The 25,695-nt window shown below is 39.5% G+C and overlaps 4 protein-coding genes across 6 annotated transcripts; all 4 read right to left on the bottom strand.

Moving 5' to 3' along the window:
- Positions 1-1,838: 1,838 nt before the first annotated feature.
- Positions 1,839-5,464, bottom strand: pvalb8 (parvalbumin 8). Its single transcript, XM_012872339.3, has 5 exons — positions 5,300-5,464; positions 4,918-4,985; positions 3,691-3,823; positions 3,040-3,149; positions 1,839-2,123 (listed from the first exon to the last, which is right to left on the bottom strand). Exons 2-5 carry the CDS (start codon positions 4,976-4,978, stop codon positions 2,098-2,100), a joined length of 330 nt encoding a protein of 109 aa, XP_012727793.2. The 5' UTR covers positions 4,979-4,985; positions 5,300-5,464; the 3' UTR covers positions 1,839-2,097.
- Positions 5,465-12,715: 7,251 nt separating this feature from the next.
- LOC105933004 (parvalbumin beta) lies at positions 12,716-14,960 on the bottom strand. 2 transcript variants are annotated; one of them, XM_012872362.3, is made up of 5 exons: positions 14,852-14,960; positions 14,210-14,276; positions 13,976-14,108; positions 13,122-13,231; positions 12,716-13,014 (listed from the first exon to the last, which is right to left on the bottom strand). In XM_012872362.3, exons 2-5 carry the CDS (start codon positions 14,268-14,270, stop codon positions 12,989-12,991), a joined length of 330 nt encoding a protein of 109 aa, XP_012727816.1. In that variant the 5' UTR covers positions 14,271-14,276; positions 14,852-14,960; the 3' UTR covers positions 12,716-12,988. The 2 variants fall into 2 exon arrangements, with proteins under 2 accessions (XP_012727816.1, XP_021177065.1); XM_021321390.2 differs by lacking the exon at positions 14,852-14,960 and adding an exon at positions 14,462-14,485.
- Positions 14,961-16,543: 1,583 nt separating this feature from the next.
- On the bottom strand, positions 16,544-18,961 carry LOC105933007 (parvalbumin beta). Its single transcript, XM_012872365.3, has 5 exons — positions 18,851-18,961; positions 18,044-18,109; positions 17,720-17,852; positions 17,278-17,387; positions 16,544-16,833 (listed from the first exon to the last, which is right to left on the bottom strand). The coding sequence occupies exons 2-5, from the start codon at positions 18,099-18,101 to the stop codon at positions 16,808-16,810; spliced, it is 327 nt and encodes a 108-aa protein (XP_012727819.1). The 5' UTR covers positions 18,102-18,109; positions 18,851-18,961; the 3' UTR covers positions 16,544-16,807.
- A 3,076-nt stretch (positions 18,962-22,037) lies between these two features.
- Positions 22,038-24,571, bottom strand: pvalb5 (parvalbumin 5). Of its 2 annotated transcripts, none has more exons than XM_021321392.2 (5): positions 24,420-24,571; positions 23,819-23,895; positions 22,721-22,853; positions 22,425-22,534; positions 22,038-22,312 (listed from the first exon to the last, which is right to left on the bottom strand). In XM_021321392.2, the coding sequence occupies exons 2-5, from the start codon at positions 23,877-23,879 to the stop codon at positions 22,290-22,292; spliced, it is 327 nt and encodes a 108-aa protein (XP_021177067.1). In that variant the 5' UTR covers positions 23,880-23,895; positions 24,420-24,571; the 3' UTR covers positions 22,038-22,289. The 2 variants fall into 2 exon arrangements, with proteins under 2 accessions (XP_021177067.1, XP_021177068.1); XM_021321393.2 differs by having other exon boundaries at positions 23,819-23,891.
- Positions 24,572-25,695: the final 1,124 nt, after the last annotated feature.

Below are 25,695 nucleotides of genomic sequence, written 5' to 3'. Positions count from 1 at the left end.
AAAAGGAATGTTTCAATCTTACACGCAGTTAGACTAAAATTGTTGCTCGTTCTTTTAAGGTGTCTGTAGTTAAGACATACTCCAGATTACTTGCTGCTAAAACTGCAGGGAAATGGTTGTACCAACTATTGACGCGGATGAGCTGGATACAAAGCGCGAGCAACACATCTGTGATTTTAAACTGAAAATAATACTGAAAACCGTGTCCTTTTCTTTCCACTTTGCAAATATGCACAACTTTGTTTTAGTCGGTGACAGAAAAACCCCAATAATATACAATACGGTTTGTGGTTGTCACATGACAAAATGTTAACCAGTTTATCAGGCATGAATATTTTTGCAAGACATTTTACATTATATGTGCTTACATTTATAGTTCATACAGTAATATTTGAATGGTTCTTGGTTTCCTTAATGACATGACATCGCATTTAAATTGTAACAATGCTGTTTGCGTCAGGGTGATTTTATCTATCCAGTTTGGACTTTTTAAATCAGCTACAGGCTGAACCTTCAATGCTGGCTTTTTTCTATATGTTTAGTTTTAGCTACTTTTGTTCAACGGAAATCCCTATAAAAGATTACAAGTGCTTTATCTGTTGTAATTTTCCATCACGTTGTTTTGCATCTTCATTTTACTGTAAAATGTCAAAAAAAAAATGAAGCGCAAACATGTTTCAGATTAACAAAACACAGCCAAGTAATGTCAAAACATTTTCTTGTCGTTGCCAACAGCTTAAGTGAAGCTGCGAAAGGTGTGACTGCAAAATCTGCATTGGTGACCATGATCTCATGCTAATGCCAGGGTATATCCCATGGGGTAGCTGTGACTATCAGGTGTGTGCTGTAATAGTCAGGTTCCCCCCTGCAATCTCTGGATAATTGCAACAACATTAAAGTGGGAGCTGTAAAAAAAATAAAAAAATAAAAATCCTACTCTGTATTTCGGTGGGTGGGAGACGAGTGAGGTACTTGTTAATTTTAATTCCTTGAATCCTGTAAGTGCAGAGAGTAGAAATGCAGTGTGATAATAATATGAAAGTGTGGTGGAAGCAGGAACTTCAGGAGGGTTTATAAGATAAACGGATGATTTAGAAGCCAGCTAGGTTTCTCACGGGCTCTCTTTGCATAAAGATTCTTCTCCGGTAATTTCTGAACCGGCACTTCTTGGGTAGGCAAGAGGACTACGCGCCTCCATCGTGCACAATGCAGAGCTGGCTGCATTATTTGCATATTCGAACTTGTGAGGCGATACTTCTCACGCGGTTGGCCGTCTGTGTCGAAATTCAGATTTGATTTTTGCAAATGTAAAGGTTTTCGTGTGCACCTGTGTTTTGCTTTACCAGCCGGAGCGGTGCTGGAGTTTATTTACAAAGCTGAGGTCAGGAGCCACTCGATCCGACCACAGTGACACTCAGGTGGTCAGCAAGGTCACCCCTCCTGACGCCCCCCCCCCCCCCCCCGGTCCCACAGCTCCACAGATCTATGAATTTTCCGCCTCCTACACCCCCTCCACACACACACACACACACACACACACACACACACACACACACACACACACACACACACACACACTCACGAAAGCAGTATCTGTGCTGTAGATTCCCTCTTGTGTACTCAACACTGTCTGATCTTATTTACATTATGCGAGACATGGAGAAGTGCACATTAAAGGTACCTTCTAAAGGTAAAAGAGCTATGTGTCATTTTCTTTCTCTTTCCCAAAAGTAATACGACTATTTTTATATTCATTCTCTATGTTTAAAACGCTCGTATTTCAACATAGCATACTGTCAAATATAAATATGGAAGAAAAAAAAGTCAGGACACTGGGGTTAGGTTTCATCCTTTTATTTCAGCAGTCAAGCGCTCATTAGTTTGAGCACAGCTTTATGATGGTTCCGAAACAAATGAGGGACAAAAAAAAAAAAAGCTGAAACATCACAGACATGTAGATGTTAGTGGACAAGAATAATTTTGGGAAATGAGGAAATTAGGATGGTTAACTAGATTTAAAATGACTATAGTAGGAGCCCTTTAAGCATTGAGCCGAAGGCGTAGAGGTCAGATCTAGATGGAGCGGATTCCACCGGTTTAGGACAAGACCAAAGCTTGGAACTCTGTGGAGGGGAAAAAGGATATTTACGTCACCAGTCATTTATATCCAGGTACTGATCAACTTTTTTACACGGCAACACTTGTATGAGCCATTCCAAATTTCAACGGCAAAGTTTTGCTATCAAATGAACAGTTTGTGAATGAGAAAATTGTCCAACCGCTTCGACAAAATGTTTTAATCTATCAAAGTGTCCTCAGACCCAGCCAACTCTTACATTTGGGGCTTATGTAGGTTGGAAACTGGTTACAGTGCCGGCCCGAGCCTCTAGGGGGCCCCCCTCCCACCCCGCAGAATCACCTATGCTAAAAGATTATTGATACAAATGTCACGCTCTAATGTTATAGCGAATATTATAAACGAAAACAGTAAGGTTATGTATTAATATAAAATAAATAAATAAACGATACTTAAACTACTTCGATCTTTTATTGAAACTTCTGATTACAAACCGTCACAAAACGTGTTAAATAAATTATTTCATCATCATTCATTTATATCACTTGTTTAAGTTATTTAATTGTAAAAAAATAAAATAAAAAATAAATGGTGGGGGGGGGGGCAAGCGGCTGCTTAGTTCGCTTTTGAAAATAGAGATCCTCCAGGGGTTACATTTTGGCCCCATTTTTTGTACTTATATAGCTTTGACCCACTAGACTCTGACATGTATTGCTAATTTTTCCCCTAACATCAATTTGAGATGTAACTTGTGTTGCAAATTCAGTCTGTGTTATTCAACCGAAATAGGTCCCATTTGAGAAGTCCACTTTGAGCCCAGGTCCATTTAGTGCCCAACCTGACTAAACAAAATCAATAGGCAACACATAAAAGTGTTGTATGGAGAGTTGTGTGTTTCTCTTTAAGAGTCTGGATTATTTGCATTTTGGAATGTCACGCCACATAAGCAAAGATATTCTCACCGTCCGCTCCAACTCGCCCATCACCGTCATTGTCAACAACACTCAGGAAGGCTTTAGTCTCCTTGTCCGTCAGGACTCGAGCCCCAGGGCAGAACGTCCGGAGGAAAAGCCTGATGGGAGAACAAAATAAGATCTATAAAGCCAGAGAAAGCGATCCGTCTAAATGAGCAGCACTATGGGCACCAAGACAAGCTGTGAAATATGACTGACGTCTCATGGATACTGATACAAAGCTTTCTCCACGAGACGTCTACACTTACTGAGAACCTCAGGTATAGCCATATAAAAAATGTACCTTCTTGTTTATGAATGTGTGTGATTATGGTATAATTACATGTATTTAGTGTTGACGGAGAAAACATTCTCTGTGAAGATGTATTTGATCACCATTGTTTGCTAACGGCCGATAGAAGATTTGTTGCCGGGCAATGTTTCAAAAAGTTTGTTAAACTGCTGTCCAACATTTGTTAATGTCCCGAACCTTGACTGAACCAGTCACGGATGATGTAATCCTCATCTTTACTATCCAGATGTTAGGTTATCAGAGCATACATTAGATTTTGTTTTCAGAAACATAGGTGAGATTCACAGCAAATATGGGTCCTACAAAGTTAAAAGATCCTTCACAGGAAACAAAAAAAACCTGCTCACTTCAGCTCTTCCTCCTCGATAAAGCCGTCTTTATCTTTGTCCACAAGGCCAAAAACCTTCTTCACATCCTGTGGGCTTTTCTTGCTGAGGCCAGACAACTCGAAGAACTTCTTTGCGCAGAAGGAGTCCGGAGCTGCGAGAGAACGCGTACAGGTTTTAATGAAAGTTCTCCAGACTTCAAAATATTGTTATTCATAAACTGTAGAGAAGAGTTATTTTTTTCCTTATTCATGTTTAGAGTGAAAATATAGAATGAATGCAAGGCTGACTATTTGAGAATGTACCGTTGGTTAAAACCATGTAATCATCTAAAGACTATTTACGTAAATAACGAGGTGTAAGTTGAAATGGCTGACAGGAACAGCCGCACACACAATGCGTGTCTTCAGAGTCAGAATTCAGTTTATTGACCGAGTATTTCTACATATTGACGCAATCTGTTTGTGGTGCAGAACATGCAACAAACAGTGACTTTAAACATATGAGGTGTATTGCAAGATGTGAATTTATTAGCTGAAAATAAGTCCGTAAGAAATAAAAAAATCTATATAAATGCAAGTACGACGGAATAGACTAAATAAGCGTAAGATAAACTAAGAATTAGATACTGCAGAGTAAACAGTACAAACAGCTGTAACTGTTTCACTCTTCATTATTGAGGAATGAATGAACCCCCATTTGTTTTAAAGGAATCTATTCATGTGATTAGCTAGATTATTTATTAGCACTAATGGCACTTGTTTTATCATTTTTATTGTTTTAATTCGAGTTTTGTTGTTCATTGTATATGTTTTTGTGTCCTTTAAAATACCCCCTTTTATTGTTTTTACCATGTATTGCCTCGGTTGTAGTTTACTACCGCTATACAACAAATGTCCTCTTTGATTAAAATAAAAGTAAAGTCATCTGGAAAAATTCTCTTTAAAGGACAGCTTTCTTTCAAATACAAGATTGTGTAGGCATTCTCTAAATGTATTGGCACATTTTCTTTATTTTTTCAATTATAGTACTGAAAGCAAAAGATCTAATCTGAACGTTCTCCAGAACAAGAAATGCTGAAAGAAAAATGCCCTAATACGAGAAATAAACAAATAAAAACTATTTCAAGGTACTTTAACTGTGTGCTTATTTAATAATTAAGCTATCCAGTCCATAGTCAGAGGACTGCGTGGCACCTTGTACATGTGTACAAAGAGATCAAAAAGATATATTAGTGAAAAAGGATACCTTGGCAGTCCTTGATGGCGCTGTCGATGGCATCAGCGGAAAGGATAGATGAGATCGACATTTTAGTCCTGTAGGAAGAACAGCCACGGTGAATTATTAACACATTTAGACAGGTGCGAGGTAAAAGCAAGGGCACAAACCTGACAGGGCGACAATAGTTAACATCCCGAAAAGTCAGTCACTGATGCGGTCGTGAAACCATAAACTTTACGCACAAGTTCCAATTGTTATTATGTTTTTTTAATATATTTTAAATAGTTCTGAATTTGTTGTTGGTGACAATAAACAAAATCTAGAATGCCAGAAGTAAAAGTACTAAATCAAGAATATAAAGAAATAAACATGGAAAAAAAACAGACGTGGATCCCCGGCAGCAGCTTACCGTGTTGGAAGTTCGCTCCCTGGTCGGTCGGTGGTGCAGCTGAGAGGTGAGGCTCTGTGGTGACTGCTGTCCGTCAAGGTGGATTTATATAGGTCTGATTGCACTGACAATAGGGATTGCTTGAGTTACCTGACTATGGATCAAATTCTTACTGCCCGCCCCTGATCCGATTTCTCAGCTAACTAATTAACCTTTACTATTTATAACACGCACAGAGATCGGGACGTGGACTTCCGTCACGCCCTTGTAAAAAAAGAGAAAAAAAAAATGAAAAGTGGAAAAAAACTAAATTTTCCTTTACCTCTGCCTCAGCTCCACCGTGCAGTCCTATTTATTTCAACTCTAGGGTATGTACAGTGGAGACAGAGAGAGGCTGAAATGCGACTGTCTTTCCCTTCTTTTCATCCCTTTTGCTGTACTACCCCATATAGATATCAGTTTACAGGCAGCAGTAATAAAACGGGAAAAACATGATGCTATCAATTCATTTAGGATTAGAAACGACTAATGGCCATGCATGATGGCGATTTTGAGTAGTCCTACTTTTTTCAGTCTTTTCTGGGTTGCCAAATATGAACATAGTCTCAAAATCCACGGTTAATATCTGGAAGGCCCGCGCTTTCTAAGATTTTCATTGAGACTGGTTCCGACAGGGAGGGGGACTCTTAAAAATGCTTTGTCACTTATACTGATTATAAGGTCACTCTGATGTCCCATAATAATTTATATTCACCGAACAGAGCAGTCAGGCTGAGCGCACAACCAAAAGTGCTGCGCAATGATTATTTGTCCTACATCTTTGGGATTAGCGGCAATGGGTTCACGCAATGTTCTGAATCGCTTTGATAGGGGAAAAAAAGGCCACCACTTCATGTGCGTGCATGTTTTAATGACACGTCGAGTTTGGTGCAGGTGCGCTCTCATGCGCTTCAGCCAGTATCAACTGCTGCGCTCCGGTTTGTGCGTAAAGATCAACGTTCGTCTTAAGTCTGAAGAGAAATTGCGTTATATAGCAATTCTGAGTAATTATACTTAAAATCTGCGTAGGCTATGTTGAGTGGCAAAGGTTATCTTTTTAGATAACCTTTTAGGGAACTGCTATCTATCTGCTCGGAGTATCAGTTTTTACGCACGGACTGCCTCGCACGCGCTGATATAACCAACCAATACAATTTGTTTAACAGTTTCCATGCATTTTGTCAGAGTACATCTGAATAACTCTTTCTGAATACGAGTTCACAGACAAATAAATATGTTCAGTTCCAACTATTTTTTTTAAATGTGCTTACTCAGCAACATTAGACCAGTTCTAAATCCATTTCAGATTATTAAATACATTAAATACTTAATAAATGCCAGCATCAGTCACTTTTGAATTCCTTTATTCCAAATTAACTTGAACACAGTCGCCAGTATATGTCTCATTGCTCCAACTCCAAAACTATAATAAATAAGTTGGCATCAGTTAATAGTTTATATTGTTATAGTTTAACAATTTGTCTTATGCTATGGAAAACTTTTAAGCTGTTTTGCTTGTGAGGCTGGAAGATGAGCAGTGGCGCCCAGTGTATTGACAAGAATCGTGTGACTTCAGCTCTTTTGACCTTACTGTTGCAAAACTTATAGGGGACAATGCTAAACGTTTCTTAATCTTCTGTTTGCTATTGATGAACTATCTTTTCACAACGCTCCTGTGTGTCCCATGACCAAACACGCGATTTCTTAGTGAGCAGCTGTCTTATGAAATGACTTTGTGAGCTCTGTTGGACAGAGGAGTCCCATGCGCTGTCTATGGCCGTTTCTCGTTTGCTCCAACTTCATTAAATGTTCTCATCTATGGTAATTGTCTTTGTCTAGGTGATTTCTTTCCACAACACACAATGCATGTACAAACTAATATGTTTGACTGAAATGTAAACATTGTCTGTAATGATTAACACCATCCTAAATGCCCTGCCATGTTGTATATTTCTCAAAAAGCCTTATATATAATACCAAGGAAACCTTTCACTGTAAAGGGAGTTTGAACCAGATATTTCCATACACTTGAGTAAAATGACAAAACCTTTATCTTTTTTTACTCGCCATCTGACGTTAAATCAGACAAAACGTTCCTGTTTTCAGTCATCTAGGATTTCTGACGTTATTTTATATTTACCAAATTCCAGTGTAATGAGAACCTTTCTTTAAATTCACAGGTTGAGGCACACTAAGATTACTATGTGTTTAAAGAGTTTAAAAAAGCCTGGGTGATGGTGTCAAAGCTTTATAAACTTCTGACTCACAACATCTGAGTTAAATGGAAAAACACCGGTGAATGTATTTTAAGGCAACATCCTAAGCACACTGCTTCCTGGTGGGACATCAAGTGAAAATCAAAAGAAATCAGCCAAGATTCAGGCTTCTGGATATTGTACCCAAGGAGGAACCAGCCTTGGGAATTCCCTTTTCTAATATCTTGGCAGATTTATTTTTTTTCTTCATTCTATATTCTGGAAGGAGACATGGATGTGTTTTTTGTTTGAATGAGTGTGGTTATCCACAATGAAGCAAGTCCTCTCCAAGGGGTAGAGATCATTAAAGCCAGATGAAGTTTGTAAATGAGTGAAGGGACAAACACCTAATTTTTTTATCTGTCAGGTGGTTCAGTGGTGTAAATACATTTAAAAGCCTCAGGTTTTATGCTTTAGTGGCTGGACCGGTTTGTAGACGGACAGAACAGAGGTGGTAAATGAGGCGGAAAACAAAAGGGACAGCAGGTGAAGCAATTAAGCACAGGTGAACTGAGTAAGGGCAATTAGGGAGGACAATGAACCAGCAGGGACAGGAGGATAACAGAATCTAAAAGGTGAAAAAAAACAAGAAGAGTCGGTATCTAACAGATACAATAATGCTAATAAACATGAATACTTACCAGAAAGCTGGACTGATGGCAGAAAAAAGGCTCTAAAAAGAAACATTGCTAAGTATGCAAAACACAAAGAGACTGCAGGGTCCTCAGGGAAGTACAAGTAATGGGCGAGAGGCGATGTAGACCTTGGAAAGGTCGCCAGTCCATCACGGCCAAACAAAGCAAAGAACATAAAAAGGATAATTGTATTAATTGTAAATAGTACATTTATTTTTCACCAGGGCAATATATCAGAATACAACTGACTAGTCATAGTTTCAGTCTTTCTTTTAAATTCAACAGTTACAGTCATACCAAACATCAGGACGCTTCACCCTACAATGACTACTACTACAACTATTACTGAGCCAATAAAAATGCTTTAACTACAAAGATTTTAATGTTTTTATTGTATTTGCAAAAGCAGCTCCTGCCACTTCGTTTTCAAGCCTCTCAATAAATCTGTTTTTGATGCTACAGAGCGATTCCACTTTGCTCTCTCCCGACTGCGCAGAAAGCAACCGGTTTAAGAGTAAGAACAACGTTCAAGGGGTGGGATTAGATTCAGCTTGAGATTTTTTGTTTACGTTGATTTGATGTTTTGCAAATGATGCTAGGATTCAGTCACTCTGAGCTTAATGCACGAGATTAGCATTGCCAATCTTTTTGGCAACATTCAGCCATCTTGCATTATTACTGTAAATGACAAGCTTGTCCTCTCCCTTCGCTCAACAGTCGAAGTCTGACAAGCAGCCGATATGTGCAGACGAAGGTAGACTACATCGAGAAGGTAAAGGGAAACTCAGTCATCTCATCCTGACAGTATGTGAAAAAGAGACCGAGGACTGCGGATGGAGAGGAGTGATGCGACTTTACCTGGAACAGGTGCATGATGTCATTTGGCCCGTTGATACCGGCTTAACTATACTGTTACAGGGCGATCACTTATTTATTTACATCCCCCAGTGCTCTGTAAGAGTGCGCACAGTGAGACAGGACAAGGTGTTTTCTCACCTGCCTGGGGCAAAGGGGACTGACAGACGTAATACACACTGTCTGTCTGCATTACGGCAGAAACAGTTGTTGGTTTTGATGGTGCATTAGTTTCCTATTCAAAATCCTAAATATTTCCTAATAATGGCTTCAATGAGAAGTTTTTGTCTCTATCTTTCACGCAAAGTGATAAAACATCCATTTGTAATCTCAACTAAAGTGCATGCAAAGGTGTTCACCCATCTTGAGCTTTTAAAACAAATGTTGATGTTACATCCACAAACTTGCTTACTGCATGTTATTGAGATTTTCTGTGATGGAGCGATTCTTAAAATAACATTTTTGGAAGAAAAGGGACTTTTAATCTTTTTAAATTTCACAAAAACCTGAAAAGTGTATTTGCATTTGGCCCGTTTAACGCTGATACCCCAAAGTGAAATCCAGCGCCACCAAGTGGTTTTATGAGACATTTACAAGCAAATAAAGAGCACCTGAGTGTGATTTCATCTGAGTATAACTACATCTATTCAGTAAAGACTTTAGATGTTTCTCAGGCCCGAAATCTGGGAGTAGTGATGGACTCAGACCTGAACCTCCAAAAGCATCCAAAGACAATTACAAGGTCAGCTTTCTCTCACCTGAGGAACATTTCCAGGGTTAAAGGACTAATGTCTAAGCATGATCTTAAAAAAACTAATCCATGCGTTTATTTTTAGTTGAATTGATTACTGGTGTTTTCACAGGTCTGCCTAAAAAGTGGATCAGACAGCTGCAGCTGATCCAGAACGCTGCTGCCTACGTCCTCACTAAGACCAAGAAAGTAGAGCACATAACCCCAGTTCTAAAGTCCTTACACTGGCTCCCTGTATCTCAGAGAATAGACTTTAAAATACTTCTGTTAGTCTATAAATCCCTGAATGGTTTAGCACCTAAATACATCACAGACTTGTTATCAGTGTATCAACCATCCAGACCACTAAGGTCTTCTGGCTCCAGCCTGCTCTGCATACCTAGAACCAGAACCAAACATGGAGAAGCAGCATTTAGTTCCTATGCTCCACTTATCTGGAACAAACTTCCAGAAAATTGTAAACGTGCGGAAATCCTGAGTTCTTTTAAATCAAGATTAAGATCACATTTGTTCAGGATTACCTTTGATTGTTCTAGTTAAATTCTTAACCAAAACGTCATTAAGTTTATTTTTAATATTTACTTTTAGTTTCCATTGTCCCATGTTTTATGTTGTTTCAGTTTTTTTTATATTTTATATCAGGAGCTTTTTTATTTGTTTTTATTCTGTTTTTATTTTCCTACAACGTAGGAACGTTATACCCTGACAAGTCAAGGTATAACGTTGTGGGGAGATTTAAAGCAGTGTTAGCTCATTAAGCAATGCCCCAAACTTTAAACATTTTCACTGGGATCTTTTCAATCCATCATCCAGAAATTTGAAAGCTATGGCACAACTGTAAAAATGCCAAAAGGTGGCCATCATTTTTGGTATTTTTTCAGAGAGGCAGCTAAGAGGCCTATGCTAACGTTGGAGTCCGTGCAGAGATCCAGAGCTCAGGTAAGAAAATCTTACAGCTGAAAATGTTGGGCAAAACACAATGTATTCATTTTTTAATAACCACACTTTTTACATTCTATTTAATTGCATAGTAAATATGACCACATTTGTCCTCAAATGCAAACATTTGTGCATTAAAAGCTGTTTTTTTTTCAAATCATTTATTAAAATGAGCCAAATACAGCAAGTGTTTTCAAAGAAATACCGGCCCAAATCCTGTTGTCGTATTGCTAGACCAAAACTGAGTCTAACAATGGAGTTTAACATAATTTGCAAACTGCATGACCTTATTTTAATAAAGCGAGTGTGCAAAACACGTTTTTAACTTTGGATATACAGTGATTTAAAATCCTTTTCCGTCAGAAAATCTGAATAACTTGTTTAATTAAAATTATCACACTTTGTAAAGCAGGTAAAAAAAATCACAACATCGTTTTTGAGTTATTTTTTATTGTTGTTATCCATTTTTTTGAGCATCGAGTACTTTTGACTTTAGAATTTTGGCCCACGTGTCGAAAAGTTTGGACACCCCTGGTCTAGTCAAATGAGGACCAAAAGGGAACTTTTGTGTCTACATGCAAACTGCTATGATTGGCCAAGAATCAACAAACCTGACAAGCAATCCCCTTTAGTGAAGCATGGTGATGGCAGCATCATGCTGTGGGGATGCTTTTGTTCATCAATGGATGGAGCTAAATACGGGACAATTCTGGAAGAAAACCAAATAGACGCTGTACGAAACCTGGGTTCTGAGGTTCCAGTCCGGTCAAAGTGCCAAAATAAATTAGCTTGTTGGCCGATACTCCCCATCCAACTTTACTGAGCATGAAACTTTTTTTTCTGCAATAAAAAAAAACATTTGGTGTGTAAATCAGCAAAGTTTCTGTAGTCATACACCAAAAGACTTCTAGCGGTAATTGCAGTTAAAGGTGGTTTTATAAAGTCTTTATTGAGGAGGTCTGAATATACATAGATGGCACACTTTTAAAATCAACTATCGCATTCCTTCCACTGCAGTTAACTACAGTGACGTTTGTAGTTATAATGCGACAAAACGAGAAAAAAGTCCTGTGTGGTATGAATACCACCGCACAGGACAAATGGAATATAAATACTGAAGTTATTTCAGACACACGGGTCCATACTGCATAGCAAAACTTCACGATAAACCAAAGTAAAATAAATGTTAAGAAGGAATCATCAATAAAGCAACACATGCAACCATCACGTTTCACTAAGGTGATGATGTCGCATTAACTCTGTCCTAGTTTCCACATTGCTGAAAGGTTATCTTGAAAGCGTCTCTATACTTCCATCTAGCGGTTTCAGGGTGGAACTACACAGAGGCTTTACGTATTGTCTGATCTCTTTCATTATGTGAGTCAGTTAGTTAATTAATTAACTGATGAACTGACAAATTTCACAGGACGTGTGAGCTGTCCCCTTCTCCCAACCAATGACCACTGGAGAAATGCGCCAGCCCACCATGACCCTGCATGGATAAGTGGGTTTAAACAATGGATGAATGGATGTGTATGGATATAAATTTATTATTTATTTGGGATCAGGGAATAAAGTTAGGAATAATTAGGAATAATGAGCATACAGTTGCAAGAGGGCAATGCATTTGGAATAGCGTAGTGTAAAAAAAAAAAGTGAGATTAGTGTTATTTTTTGGTGTGTGCATCCAAGGTCAAGGTTTATCTTAGGGGTCTAAAACATGTGCCCCTCAACCATATCCGTCTCTTTAGCCTTTGGATCTAAATAACCTTGACCATAAATTATCTAAAGATGACCACAAACTTTATATAAGGCGAGTGGGAAAGACCAATTCCTGACCTTCTTAGCTAGGTCTATATGTCTCATCTTAGTGTGTATTGATCACTATTTCCTTTTTTATCTGCATCTCTGCAGCTGAAGGGTGCTTTTTATGGATGAAATAACACAGCCCCAAGAAAAAAAAGACCGTAGCAAAAGAATATTTTTATTCTTCTTTTATCTTTAGTTCCTGGAAAGTGCATAATAGATTTTACAGTTAGCAAAATTCATATTTAAGACATGAACACAACCGAGCGACATTCACAATCATCACCTTTTGGACAGTGTGTTGCATACAGGAGTAAACGTCCCTTAAGCAAATGTATAAAAATTATTTATATTCAGATGAAAAGGGGGCGAGGTCGATGTGGGCATTGTTGTTCCATCAGAGCATGTGTTGTTGGTCATGTTGCTGTCTTTATGCCTTAACCAAGGCTGAGAACTCTGCAGGGGGAACGGAGACAGAGAAACACACAAGGTTGGCCATTTGTTTTTAAAGATGGGAATGTCCGCCGGCCGGGTGTGTCGGGATCTCTGTGCGGTGCACATACCATCAGCGCCGATCTTGCCATCACCGTCGCTGTCACCGGCCTTCAGGAAAGCCTTGGTCTCAGCGTCGGTCAGTGCGCGGGCACCTCCCTTGAAGTTCTGCAGGAACAGTCTGCAGCAAACAGAAGGGGTGCTTAGCCATCGTTATGGATCAACACACATTTCACATGCACCCAATTGGGCAGTTCTGCTTAAATAACAGAGCAAAATCCATTTAGGTAAACATATCTCTTCAAACACCAGATAGCCATGGATATCTTTATCCATAGGTATTCAAGGTCAGCCAGTCCTTGTCTTTTATTTTTGCCAAAAATTGCCTCCAAGATGTTGAAAGCCAGGGTAGTTTTGTCTGCTAAACCAAACCCCAAAGACTCTCCAGCCACATTTAGATGCCAAAACGCTCCTTTCAGTAGACCTCTTTTTAGATAAAGTCGCCTTTTTAACAACATTCTTTTTGGCGGCCTGCCAGATGGGGGGCCAGAATAAAATAGGAAAAAGTAATTGTAATGGAATGCTATTGTTGGATAAGGAGTGCAGGTAAAGGTGTGAGTAGGCCCCCATCAAGGACAAAAAGCAAACAGATGCATACATTTTGTTGCAGCTTATTGATACAGTCACACAAATGAATTTTGACAGTCTGGATTGGTCACCATCAAATTTACGATGATATAGGATGGTTATTACCCCCTTTACCCGCCCACCCACTGTTACAACAGAGTAGTATTTCACGTGTATATAAATGAACAATCCCCCCCAGCATTCCTTCAGTATCCTGTATAAGTCAGCGCTGTTCATCAGCTACAGTGCTTAACGCCTATAATGTATGCAGCCAAGTCTCTGCAGCCATGCATCTCACTTCAGCTCGTCCTCCTCAATGAAGCCACTCTTGTCCTGGTCAATGATGTAGAAGGCCTTCTTGACGTCGTCGGCGCTCTTTCCGGCCAGACCGCACGTCTTGAAGAACTTCTTGTAGTCGAATGAGTCCGCGCCTAAAAAATCAGCAGAGCCTGTTACGCTACTGAGGCAGGCGGAGACGAATGGAAATAATGATACTTTAAAAAGCACGAGTAGGAGGTGACGGAAGAATCACCTTTGCACTCATCCAGGGCTTTAGTAATGTCAGCATCATTCAGTACACCTGCGAAAGCCATTTTGACCTGCAGAGATAAAGCAAAGATTAACTTAAAGCTTCTTAAAAACAGCTGTCTTTAAAGCAACACGATCATTCAGATAAGGGACCTGATTATAGCTCACTGCATTGCATCGAAACAAGCACAAAACTAAAGTTACAGCATTTGGATTGCTCCAAAACATTTCACAGCATGTCTGGCGAAACACAAACCCAGTATCAATAGCTCTCTTGTGTCGTTCTGAATAGAATGAACTAGTAAGGATCCAGATTTCAAATAATTCAGTCCACTTCTCTCTGAAGTGCAGGCTTTGCATTTCCTGAGTCCTCCCAAGAAGCTGAGATTGACACCAGCAACTACAGCAAGATGCTGAGGTCTGACCAATAATCCACGTCTCTCTTTTTTTCTTTTTCTTTTTTTTTTTTTTTTGTACCGCTGACGCTCCCAAAAGTAGGCGCGTAGTCTGTTTCTTTAGATGCTGCACTGCAGTGAGAAGTCCTCGGCAAATGCCGATGAAAAAAAAAGAAATAAACCAAAAAGGTTTTGCAAAGATACGAGGCTTGATGCAGATCCCGGATTCCCTCTCCTCCCTTCAGACTCACCTTAGTTGTGTCTTTTGCTTTGTAGGGTACAGATGACACAGACAAGACTGAAGTCGACTGCAGTGACCATCCCGGTGCTCCGGATGACCTTTTATATACTGTCACGCTGTGGAAATCTGAAGCATAAGATAACTGACACCGTGGTGGGGAGGAGGAGGAGGAGGAGGAGGCGGAGGAGGAGGAGGAAGAGGAGGAAGAAGAAGGGGTGCCGCGTACTGCAGTCAGAGAGCGGTCTATTTTAAGTTTCAAAAATGAAGACGCTTAAAAGGTGCGTTTGAAGAAGTCTTTAATGTCCCTGGCTGCTAAGAATAGGCCTGCACACTGCTGAGGTTGGCGAATTGGAAGGGCTGTTGGCAACCAGCGACCACACAGGATCCTGAGCATGCATGCATTGAGGCTGGAGTAAGTTGGACAAACTGATTGTTTTACTCCTTTCGACACTAACAAGTTGTAAGGTATGACTTAACCTGTTCCTTTTGGGAATTTCTGTGTCTCATGTTTGAGCGGGGTATGTTTTTGTGTATCCAATGTATTTATTGTGTACTCTGTGAAATATAAAATAAATTCACCCTGTAAGGAAAATGGTTTTGTTTTTATCTGTCACCCATGGGTATATAAGCTCATCCTTTGAATAAATATTTAGTGAATGCTTTAAAAAAGTAGATGCTTTTCCAGCTTTTAAAGTGAATAGAAGAGGATATTTGATTTTTGGTCATTCTAATTTTAATTTCTATATTTGTAGACCACTGGAGAAAATGTGTATATTTATGTTAGATAAGAGAGCAGATAAATTCTGAAAAGACTGCTTTATATTATTTAAAGCTTAGGAGGGCTTTTGCCGCCTTTTTCTTTCATAGAGAAATAAAGCTGCTAAACTAAAGCAATGCTGAGAGGGTAAAAGTGTAGGCCTGTAGGTGGCAGCATCATGCTGTGGGCTAAGCTGCAGCCGCTGAGCCTCTTTCTGTTTTGACCACTGCCTGACTGTAACTAGGTGAGGGTGTCATCCGATAGGGATGAGGGTTTACATTTTGCTGACTTGCAATGCCCTGGACATTTAAAACCGACTGGATTTGCGATCTAGCTTTGCAATGATAAGAGAGCTGTTTGAATTTGTCTCTATAGGCCAATGCAGAAACTGTTTTCCCAGGCAAAAAAAAAAATAGATAAAAAATGTTTACTGCAAAGGAATTGAATAAATAAAGTGGGTAATTTGTTGTGAAACCGGTGTATCTCTTTGGAGTGGGTTTTGAGCCAGAATTCAGCCCAGCTGCTGAGGCAGGGGCTGTTAATAGCCGTCCTGTTGCCACAGCACATCATTTAACTGATTATGCAGCACTTGTAGGAGAAATAGATCTTGGACTAGGTCATCTAATTACACAAAGTTTGGCAGCTATCTATTGCAGAGCTCCCTGGGTCTAAAAATGCATGTGAGCAAAGCCCCAAGGCAATTCCCAGCACATTTCCCAAGCTCTGGCCAAAGTCCAGCCACGCTCCCCCTTCTCATTAACCAATTATAAGAACAAGTGCCGGGCGAGTCATCTAACCCATCGCTTAGCGCCTCCTGAGCATTCAAAAAGCGTGGCAAGTGAGGACCCACTTGCCACTGGCTCTTCAGCAGCCCCCATTGTGTTGAAATGATTTGTGTTAGAAAATGCAGCACACTCAGCCAAAGACTGACCTGAACAAGAGGACTTCACACCAAAAGAGTATTTATTCCTGGTTTTTCACTCTTCCTCAAAAGTGCAGATGGTGTTGTACAGTTTGCACAAGTCATAATTTCTGAACACATAACACAGTTTGAGTAACATTAACAGCAAAATATGTTGTCTATGTTGAGAAACAGTTCGCAGGCAACTCATAAATAAGGTATAAAAAATATTCTTTCAGCTGGTGATTAATGAATCTTCGAGGAGTTTGCGGTTCCATGAAAAGAAGTGGCTCTTGGTCGGTGGAAATTTATGCCTTTACGAGGGCGGCAAACTCTGCGAAGGTAGAATGAAACGGATGTTAGTTGCAGAAAGAAGAAAATCTTGGCAAAAAAACAAAATTGATTGGAACAAGACTCGTTGAGCCTATTCCAACCAAGAGTTACGATTTGTACAATTCAGTGGCCGAAGCGAAAAAACCTCTCTGCAGGATTTTCTGACTGGTGGATTTCCTTTTAGATAATCAGAAAAAGTAAGACTACTTATACTTAGTCTGTCTAAAAGAAAATATTCCCATTTCCTTGCAGCAAATTAATAACCTGATTGAAAAAATTATATAAAAACTCCAATTTAATTCTGTGGGAAGACAACCACCATTTTTAGATAGGAGGGTTTTGCACTTTGGCAATGCATATACTGATCAATATCTACAAATGTTGTTTTTTTTTTTTTTTTTTTTTTGTATTTAAAGCCTTTGCAGTACATGCAAAGAGTCCTTACCATCGACTCCGATCTTGCCATCACCATCACTGTCACCGGCGGCAAGGAAAGCCTTTGTCTCCTTGTCGGTGAGTGCTCTGGCACTGGCAGAGAAGTTCTGCAGGAACAGCCTAATGAGTGGACAAAACAGAGGGAGTTATATCAACGTCGGAAAGCTTTTATTATTTATTGATTTCATTTATTTCTATTATTTATTTTATTTACATCTCTTTTGGTCTTTGGGATGGTTTCCCAAATGTAATGCATGACCAAACAGGCCAAAAAAAATCGTTTAGTCGCCTTGATTGAAGCAATTTGTAATGCTCTGGTTAAGCCCAAAATTCAGATAGTAGGATAAATGTACAGGACAGGACAGTATTGTCAGATTTTCTATTTTTTCTTTTTTTTTTTAAGCCAATAAGCTTTAAATTGATCCGTTTTAAGTATTCAAGTAATGCCTTACTTCAGCTCCTCCTCCTCAATGAAGCCACTGTTGTCCTGGTCAATGGTGGCGAAGGCCTTCTTGACATCATCGGCAGACTTGCCAGCCAGGCCGCATGCCTTGAAGAATTTCTTGTAGTCGAAGGAGTCAGCAGCTGAAAAATGCACATTTCAATGCCTTTAGTGCACGATATGTCAGCGTTTCGGTGTTGATGTCTCAGGGTAGCTGCAGTTGGCAGTTTTCTAAAATTGAGTTTGGTACCGTCTGCCTCCCTGCTCCCAGCTAATTCGTTCAGTTTAAATGACATTATGTCCTTTGCAAATAAAAGGAGGAAGAGAATCTCACCTGCGCAGCCGTCCAGGGCAGCTTTGACATCAGCGTCGTTGAGACCAGCGAAGGCCATTTTTTATTCTTGGGAGGCAAAGAAGAAAAATCTCAAGGTTAGGATGAGCATCTTAAATACTAACAAATAGTCATATAGTTACTATGCAAACAATTTCACTTTTGCGTATTCCATTAGATGCACCAGGCCAAAGGACCATAGCAACATCCTCTGTGACCTATCATGTCTGGCAGAGGCTTAGGTTATAAGGCACAAAGTCACGCATCACTAGCTAGGCACTAAATCTCAAACGGCCTCTCTCAAGAGTTGTTTCATCTTTTACGTTCCAAGTCTACCATACATCGTCAGCGGCCATGTTTTCTACTGGCTAAAGAGCTTCCTTTTGCCTCAGAATGTTTCCTCGCAGCCCTCTGCTGACTGTTCATCCCAAAGTGTTAAGCTGTGACAGCTCCTAAGGAATGATGCTCTCACCGGCCGACCGAATCACACATGACTGCCGTACATTTAAAAAAAAAAAAATGGCAGCTGGAAACATTCAGTGCTGCAAAAACATGACTCTGTCTAGATCTAGAAAAACCCAGCATTCTTCCAAAAAAAAACGTTGATCCTCTGAAATCAAAAGCCAGGGTTTGGCCAACTTTTGTGTTATCTGAAATGTCCTGAGGTCCATGCGTTCTGCTGCCTATGTTGGCTCCGTGTCTCCCTACTGCTGGTAGTCCACAAGGGTCCCCCTCCTCTGAATCCGTTTCACCCCGCAGTGTAGTGTGCAGAAGTTGGGGTAGCATTTAGAAGGTGCTCGTCCCACTCACCTTTGCTCTGCGTTGAGGCGAGTGAAAACCAAGGCGGACTGGAGTGAGTGCCAAAAGCCTCGTTCCCCCTCTCTTATATATCCTTGAGCAACACCATTTACAGACGTTTGAGTCTCAGTATCAGGTACCAAGATGCATGGGTTTCGAAAAAATGTGTCTAGTAGTCTGGACCTATTTTTAGGTGAACAAATGAGGATGCAACCATGTGTGCGTAGGCCTATAGCTAGACGTGTGGAAACCCGAGCAGGCCCGAGGTTCGCTTGCTGCAACGCACATGTTGCAATCCTACGATGATTTACAGCTAACATCTAAAATGTTGATTTTGAACACTATAAATGTTCATATGTGGGAGTGCAGGGCACGGTCAGACACTTTATCCCGGGGCATGATGAGGAGTGAGCACCAGGACCAGCAGCCACTTGGTGTTCGATTTCCTGATTACTATAGAGACAAAATTATCATTTAAGGCCGTAGACACAACTTCACCCCCTGAAACCATGTGATCAAAAAGATTGCTAAAATGTTCCCCTCTAAAAAGAATTTTTGATTCTTTTCTGATTAGCTGTGATTTTTTTTTATGCTGTCCTCGTACCAGACAGATTCTACTATATTTCATTGATGAGCAATGAAAATCATACTGTGAGTTGTTAACTTCACAATGCATTCAACCATGCCTTCACTCTTCAGTCACTTTTATTTTAAGTAACTAGGAACCGTATCAACCGTATTTCTTCTTTTAATTTCTAATCTTTCATAAGAAGTAATAAAGCTTCTCACTCTGACTAAATTTGTATCACTTGGCCCCCCGCCTGTAGGCATACATATTATCATGTGTCCAAAGCATAGGATATAGGATCTTTACATGAGTTTCACTGAACTTCCACAGGCAGGGTCGCGTTTCAAATGTACCAGGAACACTTCTAAACCGGAACAGGACTTTGAGGTCCGTACCACCAGATCTCTGTCCTTAGTAGGCAGTATGCCAATCATCTGGACTATTTTTTGCATCCCAGACAAACTATTGTATCAGCAAGGTGAAAATTTGATGACCAATCTAAACTTTTCATGCTTTTTCTTAATTTAGTTGTTAGCCCTCTGTGCCTATATGATACATAATTTAGATATATGTGATACTGATGAATATTTTTCACCCAGGCTCAGCAGAAATCTGAGAATCACCCTCCAGAAAGAAGTACAAGCCCTAATAAGGGGATCAGGATATTTTATTTTTTGCAGACTAGTAGAATTCAAGAAGTTGCTCATAAGATTAAATGCAAATCGTTATTGAAATTGGACTTCGTAATACTCCCTGTTGAGGCAGATATTAATTTATTTATCGGGGAATCATTGAAATTGGCCCAAATTAACCTTCTTATCATTAATATCAGTGTTGTTGTACTTGCGATTATTATTCATTGATTCAATCATGTTGTCATGTTCAATCACCTACAATGTACATATATATATATATATATATATATATATATATATATATATATATATATATATATATATATATATATATATATATATATATATATATATATATATATATATATATATATATATATATATATATATATATATACATAAAAGGGTTGGAAGATATAGAAAAAAGCAAATCAAAATAGAAATCATACTGATCCATATTAATAATTATCAACAAATCCATAACATATATTTTAAGTGCCCCGACCATTTTATGTTGCATAGCATAGTTATGTGCATAGCAACCTATATTTAGATACAGAAGACACAAACACTAAATGCAAACTCAACCCTTTATTCAACAAACTTTTAAACCAAAAGTTTAACCAAAAGAACACATGCTCTCTGAACTCTTTGACGGGGGCGGAGCTTGGTGATGGAGTGTTCCTAGGTCTGCATTTGTGATTGGCTGGGAGGATGTAATGACTGTAATATTAACCTACATGGCTAGAATGCAAAAGGAAGGAAAACTGTTATTCTATTAAACTTTTAATCAACCCTTTTTTTCCCTATCATCAATAGACGTCTATTGATCGATATGTATATATATATATATATATATATATATATATATATATATATATATATATATATATATATATATATATATATGTGTGTGTGTGTGTGTGTGTGTGTGTGTGTGTGTGTGTGTGTGTGTACTTATATACACATATACACTCTGGACGTGTTGGCAGTGCATCACCGGGCAGCGCAACAGAGGGACACACAGTAACCAAGTAACCAAGAATGCTCCTAAGGGTAATTCAGACAGGCTAATCAACCCAATGGTCTGCATTTTTTTTTTTTTTTTTTGGCGGGGAGGGGGGGGGGGCTGTGTGATGATGCTGGAGTATCACGACAGAACACATGGACTGCATGGAGAGAACATGAAAACCCCATACAGAAAGGACCAAGGCTGGGATCCAAACCCAAAACCTTCTGAATTCTGAAAAATGTGGGGCATATTTCTGTGGTATCCCAAGTCATCCCAAGTGTTTTTTGTTAGTTCTTCTTTGGCCAGTTGCTCAAAGTCAGCCAAACAGAGTGGAGAGATTATCAAGTCGTTTTTAGGTCTGGGCTTTAACTGGACCGTAATATTCACATGAATGTGCTTTGATCTAAACCATTGTTGCTCTGGTGTCCTGTTGGAAGGTAAACCGAAATCCAATTTTCAAGTTCCTAATAGCCATAATGTTTTCATCCAGTACTGGCTCCATCACGATCCCCTTTAAATCTGACCCGCTTCTCTGTCTCTACTGATGATAAATCCCCCACAGCATGATACTGTCACCACCATGTCTAACACTGGAGGTGGTACTATACATTCATGGTGAGGTGCAGTGTGTCTCATCTACATGTTATGTTTGTGTCCTCTATGTGGTTCTTGAACCTTGGTCTCCATGCTGTTTCTCCACTAGGCCCTCACAGAACAACTGGATTTGTGCTGAGATTAGTTGAAGCAGATTTTATTTAGGGGTATCATTGTAAAGAGGACTGAGCATGAATGCATTAGACACTAATTGGCAGGGCTGAAAAAATAATTTCGAGTTTCCCATTCAATACATACAATTTTCCCTTTTTGGATTATTTAGTTCACCTAATCTGGATTTTAGCGTGACCTTTAAGAAGACCTGAGATCATTTGGCCAGGTCTTCAAATAAACTCGAGCAGACAAAGAAAAAAAAGCCAGGAGACAGAGTTATAACCTGAAATCCATTTATTATTCCATTCAGAAGACCAGGTTGATTAACTGCACACATCTGGTTTTGGCCCATTTTTCCTTAAGTTTTTATGTGTTAACACATCGAATAGGAAATCAGCAGGCAGGTACAGAATTTGGGACTTTTTATTTATTTATTTTTATCAGTCAATATGGAGAACAAAGAATCCCACGGAGAAATTCATTACTCAGAAAAGGGGCACAGGGATTTGGTCTCGTGTATTTATTTCTTCAGTTCAAAAGATCACAGAACTCTGCCGGGAGGAAGAGAAAACAGAAATAAAGTCAGTTTTCTGTAAACCAGGAGAAGTGCAAGATGCCTTATTTTTTAATCATTTTCACTAACAACTTTTTACAGTGAAATACCGTCTATCCCAATTTTGCCGTCACTGTCTTTATCCCCGGCTGCCATCAGAGCCTTTGTTTCGGCCGCAGTCAGCTCCCTGGCAGCTGGACAGAAGTTCTGCAGGAACAATCTGAAAGATGACCAAACAAAAAGCATAACTATATAAACACAGTTCCAAATTCATATCCTTGACAAGGATTTAAATGAGTCCTAAACCTTTTCTTAACTAGAAAAAACACGCATTGCCCTAATAATTAGAGGTTTACATCATCGCCAGGGCCCCAAATGTGCTTTATGTTTACACATTTATCCTTACTTCAGCTCCTCCTCCTCGATGAATCCGCTCTTGTCTTGGTCCAGGACGGTAAACACTTTTTTCCTGTCTGCCTCAGACAGGCCGGTCAGTCCCACTTGTGCAAAGAACAACTTGAAGTCAAATGTGCCCGGAGCTACAGTACATTGGTCAAAGAGAGAGAAAGAGAGAGAGGAGACAGAACGTGAAATGGAGCAACCTCAAGAACCAGACACATGCGTGAATGAGTGAGTGGTCAATCGCTGAATGAAATGAAAGAACGAAAAGTGGGGGCCTGAATAGAGATGTCGCATTTACTCATTCGCTCAGATGGCTTTCTTTCTTCGGCCGATGACATTTACCGATACCCTCCCCGAAGCGCTTCATGGGCTTTGCTCCTATGCTTTTTAAACTGCACAAGGAAAATGAATATTGCCTCAGGTTTAAATGCAAACTCAAATGCCAAAAGCTCCTAACTTATAGAGCATTTTTCAAGAAGATTCCCTCAAATAGCTCAAAGGATTCACAGAAAAGGATGTGCCAAACAAATGAACTCACTCGCAGCTTTAAAGACTCCTATGAAATGATTCTATTGCCACATTTATTACACTTTAAAAGATATCTCCATCTATCACTGACATGCAAAGTACTATAAAAAAAAAAAGCCAGTGCAGGCTCGCATGCCTAAAACATCCCTAACAGGCAGGTTTCTGGTGAATAAAGGGCATAAAAAGCGCTGACATTTTCTTTTCCATGGAGCAGGCAATTGAGCTTTCCATGCCTTGCCATGCAGACATAATTGCAAAAGATAAATAATTAAATGTCTCAGCATGAGAAGAGGTTTATGGTTTGTGCGAGTGGGTACGTTAAGTGAAGGATGTCTGATGGAAACTCTTTGGTGTCTGGTTAGTAGCTAGTCTCCTGCCGTATGTTTGCCTGGTAACCAGCAGGATCCCTGCCTTCGCCCTCTTGTGAACAACACTCAGTGCAAGGTTTCCCCCCCTGGGAGTGTCACCAGGGTCTCTATGTACGTATGTGTCTATCACGATAAGTTGTTTTCTTCCCTTTTTTTTTTTTAGCATGTCTCCTCGCATACGCGTTTCTGCATCTCGTCTGACTCACCTTGACAAGCCTGGACCGCAGCTTTGATGTCCTCATCACTCAACATCCCTGCAAATGCCATGTTCCTCCGGGGCTACCTTGGGGAGACACAGAAACACATGCATGGAAGAAACACAAAGTGACAGAAACGGAAACTGCTGCTCCTTTCCTGTCAGATAGCAGGTGCTGTGTTAGAATCAGGCTATATGTTATAGCTGATCATTCCCTGTTTGTTTGGTTTTTGGGACATAAATGGTGTTTTAAAAAAAAGGCCACGGCTTAGCACTTAGTATGTAGTTTTCATGAGCCTGATGACACCAGTCTGAAACATAAATATTGTAGCAAACTTTGCTGGGTAGGATAAGCTATGAGCTTAATTTTGATTTTTTTTTTTTTTTTTAACAAAACCACTTCTTCAGAAAATGTTAGATGAGCATAGAAAGTTGTTCAAATAAAAATAAATCACAAACAGGGGTTCATATTGAGTAGTTTCTTTTCTTTAAAAAAAAGTAAACCAAGAGATAACAATAGTAAAAAAAGAAAAAAAAAAGAAAAGAAATACCTGCTAAAGTAACACAAATCCATCAGCAAATAAATTTGCGCAAACAGAAACGTAGCTCACCGCGCTGTGGCTGATGTTTTCACTCTCCGAGTAGATGATGTTGCGGATCTCTGCCTCGCTCGCTTTGTCCCAGACACTCTGTTGCAGATTCGTGATCCAGAGAGTAAGAAGCAACCTGACGTATCAGTCCTCAATCCCAGAGAGATTCCCTCTGTGCCGCGCATTGCCTCCTCCTCCTTCATCAGTTAATCAGAGCAGATAATTCTGTCATTCATAGGCCCACTGTTTTGCAAACTTGCAGGCATATCAGAAACGCTGTTAAAAAAGCAATATGTAATCTGATTGACTATGAAAAAGTGCACTCATGAAATGTACATTTCTGGAGATTAATTATTTTCTAATTGCTCCTAGTACAAATTTTTTCAGTATTTTTGTCAAATGAGCAGAAAACGCAGAAACGTGAGTCTCTATATACTTTGAAATCAGTTTCATCTAAAGAAATGTCTTCTCTTGTTAAAAAGGTATAGCACATAATATGATTGTCATTTAGAGTGCCTTGCAAAAGTACTCAGATGCCCCTTAATATTTTATATATTTTGTCGCTTTTTAGTCACAATCTAAAATGTTTTTTGTATGTATTTTTGATTGACTGACATAAAATATTGTAAGAGTGAGAATATTATGCATCACTTTCAAATGGTATTGCAAACAAACATCTGAAAAATGTGCTCTTGTTTTTTTACCCAGGATGGCCTCATATTTTTCTCAGTATATTTCACCATGGAAATGTTATACTTCTAGTTTTAGTTTTCCAATCAACTAATGTTTGGTATGTTGGCCAACAAAATGAAAGGGCAGCTTATTCCACATTGTTGCTGTTTCACCTATATGGTGTGTGGCAAACTGAAAACGTGACACCTTAGGGCTTTCTTTTAAAAATGACTCTCCTATTAAAGGGTGAATCTGACTAACTGCATGATCAGGTCCTTCAGTGATTGCAATGAGATGATGCAGATCTTCTAGGGGTCTGTTGGGGAGAATGGGATCTCTCCTGCCATCATCTGCAGCAGTCAGCGGCTTGAAAAACCTCCTCTAGCTAAGAAGGCAGGCTCTGATCTGGGCACTGCTCTGAAGCCTCTCTGATCACTGTGCAAACATGGATTCTTGATAACAAAGAAAAACATGACATACAAACCTGAGCATCCTCCTCGTGTGACTGCCATACCACAACAGAGTGGCTTGATTCGAATACCTTCATAGATTAAGGACTCTTTAACAAAAGTGGAAGTGCGTCAGCGGTCGCCATGATAAGTGCTGTCCGAATAGTGCAGTCAGT

The sequence above is a fragment of the Fundulus heteroclitus genome, chromosome 16 (assembly GCF_011125445.2).
Source record: "Fundulus heteroclitus isolate FHET01 chromosome 16, MU-UCD_Fhet_4.1, whole genome shotgun sequence".
NCBI classification, from domain to species: domain Eukaryota; kingdom Metazoa; phylum Chordata; class Actinopteri; order Cyprinodontiformes; family Fundulidae; genus Fundulus; species Fundulus heteroclitus.
This window is presented reverse-complemented; position numbering and strand designations above follow the sequence as displayed.